Source organism: Epinephelus fuscoguttatus, linkage group LG7 (assembly GCF_011397635.1).
Source record: "Epinephelus fuscoguttatus linkage group LG7, E.fuscoguttatus.final_Chr_v1".
In the NCBI taxonomy this organism is placed as follows: Eukaryota; Metazoa; Chordata; class Actinopteri; order Perciformes; family Serranidae; genus Epinephelus; species Epinephelus fuscoguttatus.
In genome coordinates, this window is record NC_064758.1 from 19,442,930 (window position 1) to 19,462,577 (window position 19,648).

General features: G+C 41.4%; 1 protein-coding gene across 5 annotated transcripts; it reads left to right on the top strand.

The window, feature by feature from the left end:
* The first annotated feature begins 1,529 nt into the window (after nt 1-1,529).
* Nucleotides 1,530-19,598, top strand: ccdc30 (coiled-coil domain containing 30). 5 transcript variants are annotated; one of them, XM_049581274.1, is made up of 28 exons: nt 1,530-1,612; nt 2,409-2,643; nt 3,450-3,632; nt 3,865-3,985; nt 4,224-4,414; nt 4,692-4,772; nt 4,937-5,014; nt 5,505-5,661; nt 5,952-6,023; nt 6,759-6,874; nt 6,967-7,094; nt 7,205-7,397; nt 8,168-8,266; nt 8,668-8,796; nt 8,977-9,114; nt 10,170-10,348; nt 10,538-10,805; nt 11,087-11,209; nt 11,411-11,581; nt 11,846-12,055; nt 12,664-12,821; nt 12,944-13,109; nt 13,391-13,512; nt 13,673-13,814; nt 13,939-14,075; nt 14,199-14,316; nt 15,944-16,008; nt 16,208-19,598. In XM_049581274.1, exons 2-28 carry the CDS (start codon nt 2,623-2,625, stop codon nt 16,413-16,415), a joined length of 3,774 nt encoding a protein of 1,257 aa, XP_049437231.1. In that variant the 5' UTR covers nt 1,530-1,612; nt 2,409-2,622; the 3' UTR covers nt 16,416-19,598. The 5 variants fall into 5 exon arrangements, with proteins under 5 accessions (XP_049437231.1, XP_049437232.1, XP_049437230.1 ...); XM_049581275.1 differs by having other exon boundaries at nt 1,595-1,612; nt 2,417-2,643; XM_049581273.1 differs by lacking the exon at nt 1,530-1,612 and adding an exon at nt 2,055-2,268.
* Nucleotides 19,599-19,648: the final 50 nt, after the last annotated feature.

Below are 19,648 nucleotides of genomic sequence, written 5' to 3' on the forward strand. Positions count from 1 at the left end.
TTTGATGCCTTCAGTGAGAATCTACAATGTAAATAGTCATGAAAATAAAGAAAACGCATTGAATGAGAAGGTGTATCCAAACTTTTGGCCTGTACTGTATATATACATATATACATACATGTGTACAATATACATATACAGATGAATAAAAGCACACATGTAGAATGTAAGGACAGTTCCAGCAGAGCCCTGTCATCTGGTATTTAAAGTGCATAGCAGATGAATGACCAGTTAAATAAATATGACCATAAATAGAAGTGTAACATCAGAATAATAATAATAATAAAAAAAAAAAAAATAGGTGCGAAACCTATGATATGTTGAAGTTTGTCTTACCAGTTTTTTAGTCATGTAATATTTTCGTAGTATGTCATATATGTCATTGGTCCTCGAGGAGATTAAAATAAATTGGTAAATGATTTTCTCTGGTGCTGCACAGATGAGGGCTAATAAGGTAATGTATGCATAACATTACACATTATATTCACAAGGTATTACATGACTTACTGGTAAAATAAACTTCAACATATCACATGTTAATGGAAAATTACTTACATTTGTAGGAGAGGTTGCGATCAGGCTGCTTTTTCTCTCTCCTCTTGTCCGTCTGACAGTATGTTTAATTTGAGCAGAGCAGCTCATCTCACAACACAACACAAAGGGCCACAAAGAACTTTGTAATGTTATTTATTAATTTGGGGAAAACATGCTGAGTATAATATCATATGTTAGTGTTTATCACAAATATGCATGTTGGTATTTGTTGGATGGACCACCAGCCTCCCTTGACATGGCATGCGACAGCAATGACGCAGTTAACAGTGCCAGGAAAATGACCCAAGGAGTGCCCAAAGGGGTATTCATGTTGCAGATGAGCTCACTATATAGTCCCTAGATAGTAAGCAGGAAGTAGTGAATGATTTTGGACACAGTGTCATCTAGATCATCTTTCCCAATTTATTGTCTGTGGAGCAGCTCCAGACTTTTTTATCCTACCACATAACACATTTGGAGTTTTACTTTACTTTTGGGGTTTGGCAGAGAGTTGTTCATGTTTACTAACACTTTGGACTGTCCCAGACCACAGGAATAACTCAATTTTGAAAGTGGGCCTATGGTTCCACTTTAACTCTGGTATTTCACCCCCAAGGAGGAAAAATAATAATGTTAGTTTGTCGCCCCCTGGTGTTTGCATCGGTGACATGCTTCATCAAAAGCAATGTCTATTAAATATGACTGATAACAGTAAATAAAGCATCATATTGATAAAGATGTGCAGGTTCAAACGCAGATCATCTCTTTTGGATTACTACCTGGTTGCCAAGGACGAAACCAATTTTGAATGTCGTTTATAATTGATAAAAACTCAATTTTAGATTAAGCCACGGGTCAACCCGGTCCAAACTGAACAAACTGTAAAGCTGTCATTTACAACAGCATTATTCAGTGGCTATTTTTTTTCTTAATTAAAACGAGCACCACATTAGTGATGAATTGCCCCCTGTATTCGTTGAATGGTACGGTCCGTTGCCTAGGTGCTAGTAGAAGCCAATTCACTCCGCCACGCCTGTCCTCAGCACTTAGCTTTCTTGTCGCCTTTACCCATTGAACGGTGAGTAAAACTTAACTGGCACAGTACACACTCAGCTTCAAGACTTCAACGAAGCTGGCATTTAAGCAGGAGCCTTCAGACATCACGACGAAGCCCTCACGGCGCTCACCAGTTGCTGCCAAGCGGCCACTGGAGAAAGCTATGGCTACCGTTAGCATGCTAGCGTTAGTTGAACGTAAAGTATCGGTACGGTACGGTAACTTTGGGGCTAACTTTGCTAACTCGCTAGCGCTGCGGGTAGTCACAGTTGTCAGTGTTGGTTATGTGTTAGCTTAATAGCACAGCGTGGGTAGCAAATGTGTGATTATTTGTAAACCGCATCTCGCTGTGTAGTGAGCTTGCGTTGTCAAAAAGGAATGCAAGTGGCTGCTGTGCTATAAAAAAAACCTCATTTGCTCCTCCTCGTCAGACATTTTGGGAAGAATGGTTAGCTGAAAAACAAAGATTTTTAACTCTGTAACGTTACTTAATTGGGATAACACTGTGCACTTTGCAGGGCATCACTGGTAGTATAGGTTTGTTGCTAAGTGCAACATTCCCAAATGCGTAGTAGGGAAATGCCTGCTTCAGTTATTGCTGTCCATGTTAAACTCCTCATGATTACACTGCAGCAGATAAAGCATAGCTAATCATCTTGAAGCTTTGCATAGCCTCAGGTGATGCACTGTAACTCAGCTGGTAAAATGGTTTGTGCCTGCCTAAGCTGAGGCAACTAGTCTAATCTCTAAACTTGTGACTGCAGGCAGGTCCTGACATGACTGGACAGCATTGTTCTAAAGTATCTCATCTTTTACAGGGGAGCAGGAGGACAAGAGACGTTGTCATGGATGAATTGCATCAACAATGGGAGTGATAAAGTTTGAGGACAACCTGATCTTTGCCTCAACACTGCAAACCGAGCTGTGTTCTGTGGGATACCATGTAGGCTTATGTGTGGTTTTGGATCTGTACTTTCATCACTGAGGAAAGAAGTTCATCATTCACAGATGCAGCCTCATCAAACTTAATGCATGACCATGGATCATGAAGAGGTAACATTCTTGGTATATACATACATTGCTGTTTTGCAGATAATAGTGTCAGGCAATGTTAAGATGCTTTGTCAGTTGTTCAACACCAGAAATATTTACCACATTGTCTGCAGGAATTCTTACTTTGTCAGCAGCTTAACATGTTTCTTTAATATTAAAGATTTAAATTGGAAAAGTGACTGTTGGAGTAAATACATCTTGCATCCATACCCAACATTCATTAGCATTAGGATCATATTTAAAGTTAATGTTTGATCTTTTAGCCATTTGTTCCACGATGGCAAGGGCATGGACCAATTGGTGTGATGTTTAAGTACAACAGGCACGTGAGACCTGATACCTAACAATATGTTGTATGTTGTTGGAGCAGTGACCGCTCCTGGAGTAGTTTAAATGCTGCGAGGGAGGCCTGCTCAGGTTACAAGTCCTACAAAGTATAGTATTGAATTCAGCAACAGGTGTTTAGTGCTGGCATACCACACTGATGTTGTGGCCGTCTACTGTGTGTCACTATGGATCAGTTTTCAGCGGCACTGACAGACTTGATGTTGAACCCTTTTGTTGAAGCAGTTTGCTGAATAGTTTGTTGGCTCATTGTTTGGCAAAAGTAACTAACAAGTCGGGAAGTTAGATAAATTGCTTATTGTGTTGCAGGTGTAGAAGCGTGTCACACATAATTGCGTAAAGAATACAAAAGTAAAGGAAATTTGAGCACAGATAGTTTTTAGCTTCATGACACTTGACCTGTAAATGCATTATGCTATAACTATCTTTGACATTTTTCAGCTTCTCTTCTGGGTTCTCAGGTGCGGTCAGAGTTGGACCAGATTTCGATGCGGCTTCAGGAGGATGGCCTGCCTCCAGGGGCCAGTTTGGAGGAGCGGCAGCGCCACCTGTGGCGGCAGCTGCTCGCCAAGGAGGCAACGCTTCAGTCAGCCACCCAGGAGCTGCAGACCTTACGAACCCAGCAGGCCAGTGAGATGAAGGAGGTGAACTTTTTGGATTCTTTGGAGTTGCAGTACACCAGCTGTAACACTAACGTAGTCCTCTAGATGTCTAAAATGGTGTGCTCCTCATTTTCATAAGAAAATAGAGACAAAAGTGCTGCAGCCCATGACTATATTAAATAAATCTTATGGATACAGGGCCATGCCAGTTGCTCAAAATTGTATGTCAGTCGCAGCTGAGTTACCTTGGAATTTTTGTCTTTTTGTCTGTCAGGTGGAGAGCTATGTTGCACATATTCGTGAGCTGCTGGAAGAGCGTGAGTGCCTGACTTCAGAATATGAGAGAGACAATGAACACTTGCGACAAGAGCTCCACCAGATCAGACAACAACAAGGTGAATTCAATGCAAACGCAGTATTGCCAATGCATTCTTTCCTTTAGGTTGTAGCCTAGCCTGGCTCACCAGAGCCCCTGAGCAAGATGCTTCAAACACACCATAGCTTACAATTTAAAATCTTCTGCTATATAATGATACTCGTGCACTATTTTGTTGTTGCTGTGTCTTGTCTTCAGTGTTATTTCACACTCCTGCTGAACAAACTACTGATCAGTGAAAACTCCCCTTTTTCCAGAGAGTCAGAGTAAGGAGCTGGCGGAGATGCTGGCTCAGGAGGAACTCGGGGAGATAGGCTTGAGCAGCCCCAGTGAGCAGGTGGCTTACTTGCTGGTGGAGAGGGCCACACTACTGGAGAGGCTGGAGGCCACTGAGAGGAGACTGGAAAGTCAGAGCCTCACTGGCAACTTTGGGGAAGTCCACCACCAGGTAAAGGACATCAGACAACTGTTCAAATTATATCAGAACATTACTTCTTCACGGAAGAGGAACCACACAAGACAGTTGTGGAATATTTTTTATGAATGATATAGTATGTATGAATTTGAACTTTGAATGTAAAGCTTCCAGTCACAATGAATTTTCAAATTAGCCTTTCCAAAGGCCTCATGGTATGAGTGGAAAGTAATGGTTAACTATCAGAGGCAAATACTGACCATATAAACGTGGTTAAGTGATTCTCTGTCTCTTGCCGATTATTGGACAGGAGCATATTTGCCACACGGTGGGGGAGGAGCTAAGGCAGCAGAGGGAGGACACGCAGAAAGCCATAGATAACATGACGAAGGTGAGGTGACTGTCATTGTGCCTTGGCTGAATTACAGGTCTGTATGTTTTTAGGTTGAATTAAGTTTGTGAAGAAAAGAAAAACCTAATATTTCCAGTTAAAGGACAGGGATATCATGTGTTAGTGTCTGTTGTGATTCTGCACACACGGGTCTTTCCTCTCAGCAGTGTCCATCTCAGAGTCCCTGGAAGAAGCTGTTTGGGCTGCGCAGGTCTGGTCAGAGCAAACACAATATTACCCCTGTAGGTTTCCACCTCACAGCTTAAACTAACTGAATCACTAACACACTGATGTTGTGATAAAAAGGGCATCGCTGGCTTGTTTCACAGTGGTACTACTTTTTGAAATACATTCCACGCTGACGATACGCCATGATATCTGCATGACCACTGTGATGCAGAGGCTTGTCTCAGTAACACATCTGTGAATGTGATTTTCTAACAACGGATGAGTGCTCGAAACGGGTGGAACAGTAACGGCATGTCGCAGGTAACAGCATGTGTCCCTTTTGTCCCACTGGTCTCTTTATGCAGGTGAATGTTGACATGTCAGATTATAACTCATCGCCTTCGCTCCTTTCCAGGCCTGCGGTGATGATGAATCTAAACCTCTGAATGCATGTCTCTTACAACAGCATGTCGGGCCACTTGCATCTCCAGACTTAACTACCAATCTTCGTTCCTGCTGCACTCCTCCCACTCTCACCATCCACGCTTCATTCTTTCACATCAGGCCCACAGCGAGCAGATTTCTCAAGAGCGAAATGAGCGCCAGCGGCTGGAGCGGGACCTTGAAGAGGCGTCGAGGAGGCTGGCAATGGCTCATCAGGATATCCGCAGACTCACCAACGAGCTGGATGCTGCCAGAAACAACAACCTAGACCCATGTGGTATGTTGCAAAGACATACAGCATGTATCCCTCAAAGAACTATTAGTCTGTGTTAGGCTTTGGTGTGATGCATCTACCCAGCTGTTTATTGTCCAACCTTTAAACTATTTTAATGTTGTCAGGCTATACGTATGTATTGATTGAAAAATGATGCTCTTAACATTTTTAATGTGGAACCTGCCAACTGCAGAAGATAATTGACAGCGTATAAAAAAATATTTTAAAAGGTATGAATGAGCAGAAAGCATATTTTTGGCTTTAAAGAATTAAAACTACATTTGTAATCTCAGGAGCTGAGCTTGAGGGAACCGTCCAAGAAGTAGAGAACCTGAGGAAGGAAGTGAACAAACTGAAACACTGTGGTGAGACAGACCCGGGTGTGATTTTAAAAACTGCCATTCAGTGTGTGATGTTAACACCAGCCACAATGTTTGAATGTTTTGTTTTACTATACTAAAATTGTGGTTTGTTGAGTAGTTAATAAAAGGAAAATATAAAATGCTGCAAACTTTTTCTTTTTTTCATATTTAGATTAATTTCAAACCTATTAACTGAAATAATGTTTGGAAATCAGATAAATGATTTTTTTTTTTTATTCTTTTCAATTTGATTGATTTAGATGTACAGTAAGTTACTGCTAAAGATACTGCCTAATTAGGAAGATGATTTACTTACTGTTACTTTTATATGTCACTCTCAATACGGCATTTTATTTATCCTCTTTTTAAAAAGATATATATTTCCCCTATCACCCCTTTTCCCTGTACTCATAGTATTTTGGCTGAATCTTCTGAGGAGACTCCGTCAAATCATTTTTAGTGCAGCTGCTACACGCATCCATTGTTTTGGCAAGACATTTAGAAAGTTAGCAATCTCACATAACACTAACAGAAAGTCCATTAAATTAGTTGAAATGCTTCATGTGGTTTGCTTTAAAGAGTGAATAAGCAAATTTTGAACAAATCCGCCATTTGGGACAAATTGGCTTCCCTCCCTTGGTAGCCACAGTGTGCTATAGATATTTTCATCATAGTTACTACATACAGTATATGTATAAAAGACAGAAATAAGATATTCATTGTTTTGTCTCCTCACAGATATGATGGAGGTGCAGCGAGCCAAAGAGCAAAACGACAGACTCGATGTTGAGAACAGAGCTCTGAGGGAGAGAGTCCGCACTTTAGAGTCTGAGAAGAAAAATCTCCTGGACCAGGTTGGTATTTTACCTTTTTTATTATTATTAATATAAAAAACTCATATTGTTATCGCAGCAGCTTGGCATTGTGTGGTGTTGTGTTTGTCCAGCTGGCAATAAACAATGCAGACCAAGATGTTGTAACCAAAGAGGATCTAAAGGACAAGAGCATTAGCAGTGAACCACAAAACAGTCTGTCTGACTCGTCAACCCAAGAAAAGGATCACATTCACAAACGGTAAATACATTGGCTGTATCCAGGTTAAACGTGTGATAGATAAAAGTCGACATTCTTTATGACTGTCCTGCCTGCTGTCTCTGACTTTAATTGTCATCATTCTCTGTCAGGTGTCAGGAGGCAATGGAAGACGGGCTTGTACAGATGAGAGAGCTGCAGCGGCAACTCCAGAGGCTACGTAAGGAACAGGAAGAGCTGGAGGAGAGGAATGAGGAGCTGGAATCACTGCTGGGGGAAGCCCAGAATGCCAGCAAGGGGGAGAGGCATCGACACGAGGGAGAACTGGAGGGACTGCACAGGAGGGTGATGAGTGGCACTAAATTCTTGCTCAAAAAATGTTTGTTTTTTTAACTGGACAAAGGATTATTTATTAAACTAAATAAATGTTAGTTTAAAACCATTTCCCCTGAGACATTGAAGAAAGCTAGTTTAGTTCACATGACATTCATTAATGCCTGTCTTTGACTAGAAGAATTCAGACAGTATATTTTAGTCAGGGTCTGCTTTGGAAGCCGTCATCTCTTGAATGGTTGAGGATTCATCTTACAGTTTTTCCCAATCGTTTAATTATGTTTACTGAAACTGTTGTAATACAGTAAAATGTTCAGCTGACTGAACTGATTGCAAAAACATATTTTTGTTGGGCCACATAAAAAATATATGAAACGCAGTAAATTCATAAATGCATGCAGTTTGCATAAAAAATATATCAAATGCAGTGAAAGAGATCCACGCACAAATCAGTTCACATCCTGCCTCCAATCCTGATCAGGCCTGTTTTGCCAGCTGAGTTTGCTCAGGTGAGACATGAGTGAGATAACTGGTCATCAGGGTGTGGTCATTTTAAAGGCAGGTGATTTCCAGGTGAACAGAGTGTGCTAAATGATGTGATTTGTGTTTAAATTTTTGCTAAAATGTGATTTTGAATTTCTGTTTGAGTGAAAACAGTGAAATTGTGCCTAGAGTTCAGTAGTCTTATTGTTGATACACAAGCTTCAAGTTATCAGAATTGTGTCCATAGTTCTATTTTTTGTATGTATACAATTCAGAAAAATTCTAACTGTTCAATGCAGATTAAAACTTTGGAGGCAGAGCTGAAGAAACAGGATATCCAAGAGAAAACATTGAAGAACGGAGAAGAGGTCAAAGCCACCGAGTCTTACTTACAGCTGGTAAGACACTCCTCGCTTTTTAATATCATTAATGTTTCTTCTGTGCTCATTTCACAATAGTGTGTTAACACAGCAAGAACAGTACGGCAAGACAATAAATGTAATGCCACAGGTGTTGCCATCCATCTGTGCTACATAAATGAGAGGAAAATTGTTACAGTACCAAAACGACCCCATTTGGACTAAAATAGAAATTTGTTTGAATGTACAGTGAAATTCCTGCTAAACTTAAATCCTCTTAGCTTGCCGTACATAGAAAGTTTCATGTGAAAAAGATCAATAAACTTAAATCTTGGCCCATCAGCCCGCAGAGATTAAGTTATAGTACTTCATAAAATGTATATACATCAAATGCCATGTCTCAGTGAATTATTTTTGTTCCTGTGTCACCATGTGTGAAGCACCTAAGAGACAGCAGCCAGGAGAGAATGGCTCTGCTCGAGGCTCGACTGACTGAGGAGAAGGAGTGGAGGAAACAGCTGGAGGTCGACCTCAGTGCTGCACAGGCTGCTCTCAAAAAAGACAAGGAGGTTAAAAACCACACATATCACTGAAAGCAATAACACCACAGAGAAGTGATGAATTGTACAGCTCAAGAGGTTCCTGAAGTGAAGAGTCACTATTGTGTTTTTTTAAGTGCAGTATTTACAAAGTAAGAGTTACGAGCCACACAGAAAGTGTATCACATTCCCTCATTCTTTACACCAAAGGCTTTACAGATAGGAGAGCGAGAGCTGAAGAAGCTGAGACTTGAGGTCAACAGCCTTCAGACCGAATGCCAACAAGGGAAAACACTCATCAAGAGCCTAACGCAAGTCAAGGGGGAAAAAGCAATTCTGGAGGAAAAGGTTTGTTAATTTCATATATCTGCTTGCTGTTGCCAACACCTTGTCAGTCTTTTGAAACATGATGAAGCTAGGGATTTTTTTTAACCTATATAAAAATGGTATTTTTATATATGAAATGGTATCTTTGCACTTGCACCTCCATCTGTTCATGTATTGGTGCAGTGCTGTTTGATATTTGTGCTCTCTTTGGTAAGTTATACAAGGGGAAGCTACATGGTTTTCTGATATTTTATCCTTTTATCCTGTAAATCCTTTAGTCTGAAAGCACTTTGTGCTTAGGTTTGAAAAGTGCTACAAAAAATAAAATTGTTATTGGGTGTGAAGCAGCTTCGGAATTCTTTAATATTATTATTCTTCCGCCCACTTTTTTGCCGAGCTACTCCTTCCACATTTTCCAACAAACAAACTTCATTCAAACATCAAAATATTCAGCTCACTTAGGAATTGCCTGCTTGTATTTTTCACATTCATAACATTCATACTTTCTGAAATATTCAGCCTTTTTGGGGCATTTTTCCCCATTCAAGTGGATGGGAGGACTCTTCAAACTTGACACAAATTCAAGTTTATTTCCTCATTCATACATTTATGTAGAAACTCCATTCAAACTTTAAAATGTTCATTATCTTGCATACAGTCTTACTTTAATTCAACTTTCAAATCCCATTCAAACTTTCCACTCTTTCAGCTATCCCTACTACTTCACCTTCTTCTTACACATTAAAGCCAGCATTGAAGTGTAGCATCAGCTTTTCAAAAAATCTTAAAATATTCCACATCATTCACACATTAATGGTATTATTCAACATTTAAAGCAAGCATAGCAGTGTAGCATCAGCTTTTCAGAAAATCTTAACATATTCTACATCATTCACACATTGTTATTATTCAGCATTTAAAGCAAGCATTGCAGTGTAGCGTCAGCTATTCAGCGGCAGCATTCACAACTGCATTTTCTTCAGAAATTGCATTCTTTAGTTATTATTACTATTATTATTCACACTACTAAAATTAGTTTCTCTCCATCCTCCGGTGTTTTCCTCTCTGCCTGACAGGTGGCTCAGATGGGGCGCAGCCACAGCCGGCTCCAGAGTGAGCTGGAACGTTACAAAGACAGTAACCGCACCCAGGAGGACCAGAGGGGAAACCGGCTTCAGGTCGACCGGCTGCAGGAGCAGGCTGACCGGCTAAATGCTGAACTCAGTAGCCTTCAGACAGCACACAATGCTTTGAGGTTGTTATTAGTACACAGTTCACAGTACAGACACATTGCAGCATGCAGTAGTGTTTGTGAAATAGATCAGTGGGAGATAAGTGATGGCACTGCTAGAACTGGTACTTCTATCATGTATCATGGCCGGCAGCAAGAGAGGACTGGAGCACTGGAGCTAACTTGTATTGCATACATATGCATATGTTCCAGAGAGGAGATGGTTTCTGAGCGGCAGCAGACTGCCGAGCTCCAGGCCAAGCTGAGCACCAGTGTCCAGGAGAAGCTGACGGCTGAGGGGGAAAGAGAGAGACTGCAGCTCGAGATACAGCGCCTCAAAGAGCAGCTCAAGTGGCATCAGGAGCAGATCTCATCTACAAAGGAAGCACTTAGTAGCAGCCAGAAGCCTGAACTGCAAACGGCTCATGCAGAATCTAGGCTTAGTCCAGTGGAGAGGACCAAGGATGGGAGCGTGGACCAGGTAACTGGATTACAGGGTAGTTAATATGTGAAATCATCCTGTATGAATGTTTGGTTAAATGATTAGAAATTGGGAAAACAGTAGAGTAGAGACAATGTCCTTTGATGCACCGCTTCAAAGTGCTGCTCTCCAGCTTTTGTGTCCCCACCACCTTGAAAACTGATGCTGATCTTAACCTTTGACCTGCTTGTAGGGGAAGGCGAGCAGACAGGGACTTTCCTCTGCTGGGATCATGAATGATTCATATACTGTATGTGTGTGTGTGTGTGTTGTCTTTGTAGCTTTCATGTATAAAGCAGGAGCTGAATCATCTGCAGACCCAGCTGGGGGAGGAGCGGCAGGTGGCCTCTCAGCACCAACTGGCACTGCAGGCTCAGGTCAATGAAGCCCAGGCACGCATCAAGGTATATATGATCATGACAAACATGTAGCATGCCCAGATAGCCATGTCATGCCAGTATGCCAGAATTTGACTATTGATTAAAGCTATCAAGGGCGTGTGGGATCGGCTTGTTGATTCACAACAGCCACAAAAAATCTGGGTTCATAGCTGGCCTACTTTGTCTATACTTCCCTTCAATCTCGTCTCCCGTTTCTCTCTTTAGTCTCAGGACTCGCTGCTGCACCAGAAGGCAGAGGAGGCTAAACAGATGAAGCAGGACCTGCAGAGGGTCCAGGGCCTGTTTACCTCAGCAGAGAGAGAGCTGCGCTACGAGAAGGAGAAAAGCATGGACATGAAGAGACACAACACCCTGCTGGACCAGGAAAAACTCAAGGTTGGTATTTAATTACAGCACAGTTGGAATTTCCTGCATGCCTCTGACATTTATCACTTAATCATCATCTTAATCACTCTCTTAGTCACCCAGTCACTTCACTGTGAATGCTAATCACCATGAGCAAATGTGAAAATGTAACATAAACCTCAAAGGGGAGGAAAGGTGCCATCCAAAAAGCTGTATTTGCCAGAATAGTTGCTGAGCTGGTGTTAAGCATCTGGTTTTGTGCTCACGCTCTGTCTGCTCACATGCTCCCTTCAGCTTTGTGCAGAGCTGAAGCAGGTCCAGACCAAGCTGGTCCAGTTGGAGCAGAGCGTCCACACTCATGCGGCCGAGTGTGAACGTCAGCAACAGAGAATAAGGGAACTGGAGCTAGAGCTGGCACGCAACTCCACAAACCGCAGTACCACCACCAGTCTGCAGGAGGACCTGCAGGCAGAGAGGACGCGAGTCATCGCTGCTGACAAGAAGGTCAGCGCTCGCATAATTTCCCCACAGTGGGCAGCACTTTCATTTCATCTACTTCACCCCACAAATGGCTACTTACTTAGTACGTTTTTTTCTTGCATGCATGTAAGCTGGTAAACAAAGAGTCCAAAAGTGGAGACGATTCTGCAGTTCTGCATATCAGTGAAGTCCACAATGAAACCTGCATTTTTAGCCCTTAATGGAACAGATTTCCTAACGTTTGGGAGTTGATACACAGCACAAGATGTGATATAGCCAGTTTGAATATACATCTTCATACATATTACTACATGTGGTATGATTTCTGTGACGTAGTTTACCCTTGAGTTTTAATAAGTTCGTCTTTACCTTAATATTGAGTGAGCAGGAGCGGCAGTTGCCCCTTGTGAAAAAACCTTGCGACAAGATTCTTACTTCTGGAGAGATGTAGAGAGTAAAATGCCTGCTTCACTTGGTGTAGCTCTTTCTCAGGGTTATCACCACCATTACAGACTATTTCTGTCAGCAACCTTCAGTAAATCCTGGGATACTCTGGAGATGGTGGGAGGTTAGGAACCCATGTTCTCTGTTTGTCTCCCTGAGTGAAGCCTGTGGCTCTGTTGTGACGGCAGGTGTTGGAGCTGCAGCAGCAGCTAAAGAGTGCTCAGCACCAGCTGCGTGTGGAGGAAGCGCGGGCTGGCGAGAGCAGCCACCTGGAGAGGGACAGCAGGGATCTGTCTGACGCCTTGTCAGCCCTCAGAGCCCAGCAGCAGGAGGAGCACATCACCAGGTCACACAAACCTTAATGTGACTTGGTCCCAGTAGCAGTAATAGTACCATAACTTACATTACAAGTCCTAGGGGACAATTCTGATACTCCTCTATCCATCCTTTCCTCCATTCTTTTCTCAGGAAGCTCTTAGAGCAGCGTGAGGAGGAGCTGCAGCAGCAGGTGCACTCCCTGAGGCTGAAGGAGGCCACCATGACCAGGACAAATGCAGAGCTTAGCCACCGTGCTCAGCAGCTGGAAACACGTCTGGCCATCCTGGAGACAGAGCTTAGCAAGGCCAGAGAGGAGGTAAGATACAGTTTACAACACCTAATCAGATGTTATTGGTACTGCTTGGTTCAGGACACCTGAGGCACTGTTAATATCTATTTCACATGTCATTTTTTGATCAAACCTGAATCACAACATCCATTGTTGTTCTCACCCTGTCCTTAACTGAAAGAATCTTTTTAAGATGTTCTTTTACTTTTGGTTGGCATTTTTACAAATTCATTGTCCACAGTCTTCACATTAAACTGCTGGCCATTTTGTACTGAGACTAAAATGTGTGTGTCATATGTGTACTTCAGGCGAGAGGCAGCCAGAAGTCAAGCCATGGACTGCAGGAGGAATTGATGGCCAGTCAGCAGGAGTGTGACAGACTGCAGGGGGAGCTGCAGCAAGTTCTCCTCCAACTGGACACACATGTCAGGTGAGACACACACAAATATAGATCTTTACATCAAAATAAAATTAACTCCAGTACTGTATTTTTTCGATCAGCTGAATAGGGTTATAGCATCGTCAGAAATTAAGACACATAGAGAAGAAGTGCTTTCCCTGAGGTTGATTTCCTCTGCTCCACCAACCAGGAAGTACAACGAAAAGCACAGTCAGCACAAGACCAAGCTGCGTCAGGCGAAGCAGGTCTTTCTCAGGGAAACCGCACAGAGGGACCGTGTCATCCAGAAACTGGAGAACGACCTGGTGCTGGCCTCCAGCCTCTCACACAAGGTCACACACACGACATGCTTTCAGAGTTTTTTTACGCTTATATATCCCCAAAGAGATGTTTGTGCCAGGAAAATGTTTCCTGAAGTATTTCTGTTTTTATTTATTTCTTCATGGTGGCTCTCAGGAGAAAGAGAGGATCAATACAGTGACAGAGGAAAATGAGAAGCTTTTGGAGGAGAAGAGGGAACTGTTGCGGAAAATGAGCGAGGCAGAGGAAATGGGCAGCAAAGGCATGAGGACTGCCTCAACTGTCCAACACAGGTAGCTGAATGTTCAATGGCTGTTAAGCCCTGTTTCTACATATGTTTCTATATATGTTAGTGAGGACATGAAAAACACAAAATAGTTTATGTGAGTGAGTGTGAAGATTTATCTGTGTTGTAGGGTCAATGTCCTAGAAGTGGAGAACAGACAACTTCAGGATCGAACCCTGAAGCTCTCCAATCAAGTCAGTTCCTTAGAGCGTGCCCTGAGGAATGTCCAGTCGTTCTACAGCCTGGAGGTAACACCATACAGATGTTTATGCCTTAAAGAAGGTCCAGTGTGTAGGATTTAGGGGGATTTATTGGCAGAGAAGGAATATAATATGATGAGTATGTTTTCTTAAGCGTATAATCACCTGAAAATATATATATAATCTTTGTGTTTTCCTTACCTTAGAATGAGCATCTGTATCCACATAGGGAGCGGATCCTAGTTTATGGCGATCACCATATTGCACTGCCATGTTAGTAAGGTAGCCCAGAACAGACAAACCAATCACTGGTTCTAGATAAGGCCATTTCAATTTCTTATTTTCATGTCGGCCACCATGGTTAGAAGCCCATCTGCAGCAAGCAGTGTTAGAGTTTCACTGGTTTGTAATGTAAATCTGCTTCATTCAGTGTTTTTTCACTGGTTCTGTTTGTTTTGGAGCGGAAGAGACCTCTGCAAATAATTTGGATCGTGAGAAAACCTCCGAACGCCTGGATCAGAAAATGTTTAGCACACATTAGCCCTTTTTACACAGAGATTGCACTGTCAAGTCGCTATGAAGTCCTAGCTATGAAGCACAAGTGCATTTTTACAAAGAACCAAACAACGGCAGCATCTTGTCGCTCCACAGTGCATCACAGCTTTACAGAATCAAAAGAGGCATGACGGGTGTGACATGTAACACCTCAGCATCCGTCTCTAGTGTGACATATGAATCAGCAGCACTTTCTAAACAACAATGTCAACTCTTGTCCTCTGCTCTGAGGAGCTCCTGGACCTCATTGTTTTCCCAATTGGCAGACATTTACTGTGGTTGTTGTTCTTTGAGTTAGCCACTAATTGCTAACAGCTATTTTTGAATTTTAAATCCTTTGAGGTAGGTTACACACATAATATGTGGTCAAAACATCACACCTGTGCTGCCCATTATCCCATCCCGCAGACTGTCCTGCTTATACAGACACTGTTGCGGTGCTGTTACAACATCACATGACAGATTAGAGGCGAGACCACCCTGTCCCCTCTTTTTGTGATTGTCCCTTATATACAGCGCGGCGAGGTGGCATAAAGTTTTGATATTCCCGCCTTGAGTGTAGGCAGTGTAAAAGGGAAGTTGTCAGAGAAAAAGAGTGAGCACACATTAGCATCTGGTAGGCGAGCCACCTTTCTCCAAGAACAGAGTAGGAGAAATACTGATTTGTAATGTGAAACTACTTTATTCAGTGCTTTTACGGTTTTAGTCAGAGGAAGAGACCTCTGTGGATAATTAGATTCCCAGGAAAACCTTCTGAACAGTGAATACTGAAGGAACTGTAGCTGGGAGAAGGTTTAACTGGTTGCAATCTGCAATTCACTGCTAAATGCCACCAAATCTCCCTAAATCTTACACACTTCACCATTAATGGGACATCCCATCCAAACTTTACTGGTTTAAATTTTTTTTTTTTTAAAGTTCATCCAGCATTACTGATGTGAGATGAATTTTAAATTTAAAAGTTTACTGTTTGACAAAAAATGGTGAAAGGTGTGATCCATCACGACTGAGACCAGTTTTGTCACATCACCCATTTTGAAAATGGATGATGTGTCATTTCTTTCATTGTTATAAAAAACATTCATATGTTTTGATGATAAATGGTTCAAATGTTCAACAGAATGCCAAGAAAGTGCTCCCCTCTGAAAGTCTCTGTGATGGCTTCCTGCACACATCTACGCTAAGGTAAGGCAGTTTTGTGAGAAGCTTTTTTTTTTTCGTTAAAATTATTTATCAGTTGATATTAGTAATTTGCTGCTATAATCGTTGCTCTTCAGAGAATTCCCAACTTAATTTTCGTGTCATATCAAACATTGATAGGTTTCTATAGGTGGATGTTTGTATGTGAATTTTCTGCCCTTTCTCACTACGTCTTTGTCGCCAGTCTGACGTCAGGTTCGTGTGACCCACTGGACATCCTGGATGCAATCTGCCGCGTGAAGGTGGGCGAGCGCATGGTGGTGGACGGCACTAGGGCCTCAGTCTCCACACACCAACCATCGGAGCAGGGCTACCTGAATCTCACCTCCCCACTGGTTCCTCCAGACACCAAAGGCACAGAGGGGGGCTCTGATAACAGTGACCAGGTATGAGAGGTGGTGGGTTTTGGAGATGCAAGCTACCAGCGAGGACTGGTACTTGGTAGTGCTATAGCACCTGCCACTTCCACTGGAGACAATAAAAGAATACAGGAGTGGAAAAAAGATGTCGAATGCAAATAATCCTTGTTAAAAGCCAGTAATAATGAAAGGGAACTTCCACTGCAGTTCTGCTCAGGGTGAAATCTCTTTTGTATTGTAAAGCAGATTCTTGTTTGGCTTGCAAGTACTGTTTTTTGATCCAGGTTCAGAGAGGAAATATGGTGGGTTTGTAAAAAGTAAAGCCTGTGCAAGTGTCAATCAGATATTTTTTATGACATATTATAAAGGAAACAGGATGTAATGGGAGATCTGATTTGGAGGCTGAACACGTGACACTCAATGTGTGCACATGCCTGAGAAGTCCTTCAGTTGTTTGCGTCGGCACACCAAAGCAAATCAGAGTGATTGAAAGCCTTTTCTTGGCTCATAGGAAAGATTGTTATCATATTTTTTAACGTAATGGTACAAGATAAGACAATGTCCTTCACACTAGTGCAGTGAATGTCTGAGAGACATTTCATGAGAGAGATTTGAGTGAGACTCATTTAAACTGAGCACTTTATGAGAAGTTTTACTAGTGTTTACATTTTGGGAAAATGTAGCAGTGGAATAAAACAGTATATCAATGGTACGTATTTTCCTCCAGCTGAATTTAATCATGGCAGTGTTTTAAATGAAAAAAACATCCATGGTGTTTTTTATGGTTTTACTGTGTCAAAAAATCTTTGAACACATCAGCATTCTTACAGTTTTACAAAGTCATACTTATATAACACTGATAATATTGTGGACCCACTTTTAATAAGAGACTGTGTGGTAAACATAGTTTAACCATTAGGGTCCTTTCTGAGATCTGTCACTACTTCTGCTTGTCAGCTGTAGCCACTTCAGTATTTACAATGTACAGCTTTGCTTGCAGTTTTAAAAAAAAATCCAAAATGCCGGAAAAAGCCTCAGAATTCCAGGAGCTTTTTTGTCTATTTCAAGCATCACAAGCTGTTTTTTTTTTCACATGGGTCAACCTCAGTGGTTTCCTCCAGAGACGCTCAATCAGAAAGTCCTTGTACTCCAAAAGAGATGTATGTGACGTGGGAATAAAAAACACAAAGGCAAGAGAAGAGAGAACTTCAGCACACTGTCCATTCCCTTGCAAAAAACTTTATTTATAAATGAGTCTGGGTCCTTAGATGTTCAACGAGTATAGCAGAGAAACAACATTTCAGACTTAACCTGATGAAGGTCTAAAGAATAAATAGAGGGTAACTAATTTAATAGCGATAGTTTGGAGTAGGAAAAAGCTGCTAGCGGATTAATCAGCTGATGCCATCCTCACATCCTGTGGAAAAGAATGAACAGAAATAAAATGGCGGAAATGAACAGTCTTTATTGGAAACTGGATAACTGTTGAACTGAACATCTAAGTCAAAATAATAAACACCTTGATAAATACATACATCTGGATCTAAACATGAAACTAACTGTAAAAAATCTAAGTGTTTTTTGAGCTATTACTTTCCACAAAGTCAACCTGAGATTCTCAGGTATACAATAACATTACATTGACTTTGTGTTCAGAGCTTCCAAACAAACAGTGATCACAGAGGAGCAGTATTTCTGTTACTTGTATTTTAAATATGTATTTCAGTTACTTTTGAGTATTTTGTAATGAGTATTTGATGGGCTGAAAAAAACTATGTAATTTAAGAACAAGATACTGGAGCAGTCTATATAGTGGACTCAAAGTATTCCACAATAAATTGTGAAAAGTTGTGTACAACTGATGTCACTTACCAAGCACTATATTCCATCACGCATTGCACTGAAGGAGCAGACGGACTGTATACTCTATACGGTGGCATCATGTAATGTCACCATCATAACAAGACTGTAAAGCTGTGTTCAGTGCAGCTTTGCGTGATGACGCTCTGTAGTCTCATTTAGCCACTTGTTAGCAACAGCCGTTTTAAGACACATACATGTAGAAGCTTCAGAGTTCATGAGTGGGGTATTTACTGACGTATTTTATGTCGTCAAACAAAATATGAAAGTCTCTTGAGCTCGTGTGAATCACAGACCTTATTTTAGGCATCTAACCAAAACCCATAAAAAATGCATTGACTTTGAGATGAGGTAAGATGCTAACTCATTTCTGGGTTTTAAGACTCATGACGCCAAGATGGATGAGAGGAGAAAGAGAAGCTCTCTTACATCCTGTTGAACATGTTTAACTTTGGATAACATGCTGAAGTCTGTTTCACCTGCTTATTAATCATGTGATAAATTGTGAATTTAATGTGTAGTTTCATGAAAAGATTATCGGCAATTGATTTTCTCTAGAGGTGTACAGAAGAGGGCTGACGTGAGCTAGCTAGGTCGCTACTAGCCGTGATTAGTTCTGTAATAGTGTAATGCACACATTAAATTCAAAAGTTATTACATGACTAACTGGTAAAACAATCTTCAACATGTCAAATGTTCCACGGAAATTTACTGACATTTGTAGGAGAGGCTGCAATCGCACTGCTCTCCCTCCTCTTGTCCGTCTCACAACACAAGGGGTCAAGGTCGGGGATGTACATCCCTGTGTGACCAGTGGAGGCTGCACAGCCATCAGAGCAAAGTTTCACTGATAACGATAGATTGTAAAACATCGTAACAGCGCGGATTACTTGGCCAAACTGATACATCGGTTATCCTCTAAACCACAGCGTTGTATTTCTAAATAAAGTCTATTGCATGTAAAAGGACGGTGTGCAGGATTTCTGTCTTCTCTTGTGTATGGACATTTCCCCCATCGAACATGTCTACAAGAAATTCAAGGTGTGCATGAGCCTTCACCATTAAGAATGAAATACACATTAAATATCACATACCACTATTATTATTTTGTGTCAAATAATATCAATAATAGAACTATAAACTGTGGAAACATTTGTCTATCTTGTCTTCAATGTGCCTGAACTGATGAAGTGTTGAACTTTATCTTGCTGCTGCGTGAACACATCTAATAACAGACGCCTGTTTGCGACAGACATGTTAACTGAGATCGAGGAACTTTGACTTTTGTTGTATCTCTGTAAATACGTTTTTAAACATAAGAATATTTTTTATAAATAAAAGTGAATAAATAACAAACTTACTGCTTGATTTTTTTTTCTCCACCTCTCCATCTTGCTCTTTGTGAA

What these genes read in the sequence shown, in the direction of transcription:
- ccdc30 (XM_049581274.1), top strand. Translation starts at nt 2,623, where the DNA reads ATGACCATGGATCATGAAGAG. An exon ending in CCGAGTCTTACTTACAGCTG is followed by an intron (nt 8,267 to 8,667) that starts GTAAGACACTCC and finishes CCATGTGTGAAG; the next exon opens with CACCTAAGAGACAGCAGCCA. An exon ending in ACAGCACACAATGCTTTGAG is followed by an intron (nt 10,349 to 10,537) that starts GTTGTTATTAGT and finishes CATATGTTCCAG; the next exon opens with AGAGGAGATGGTTTCTGAGC.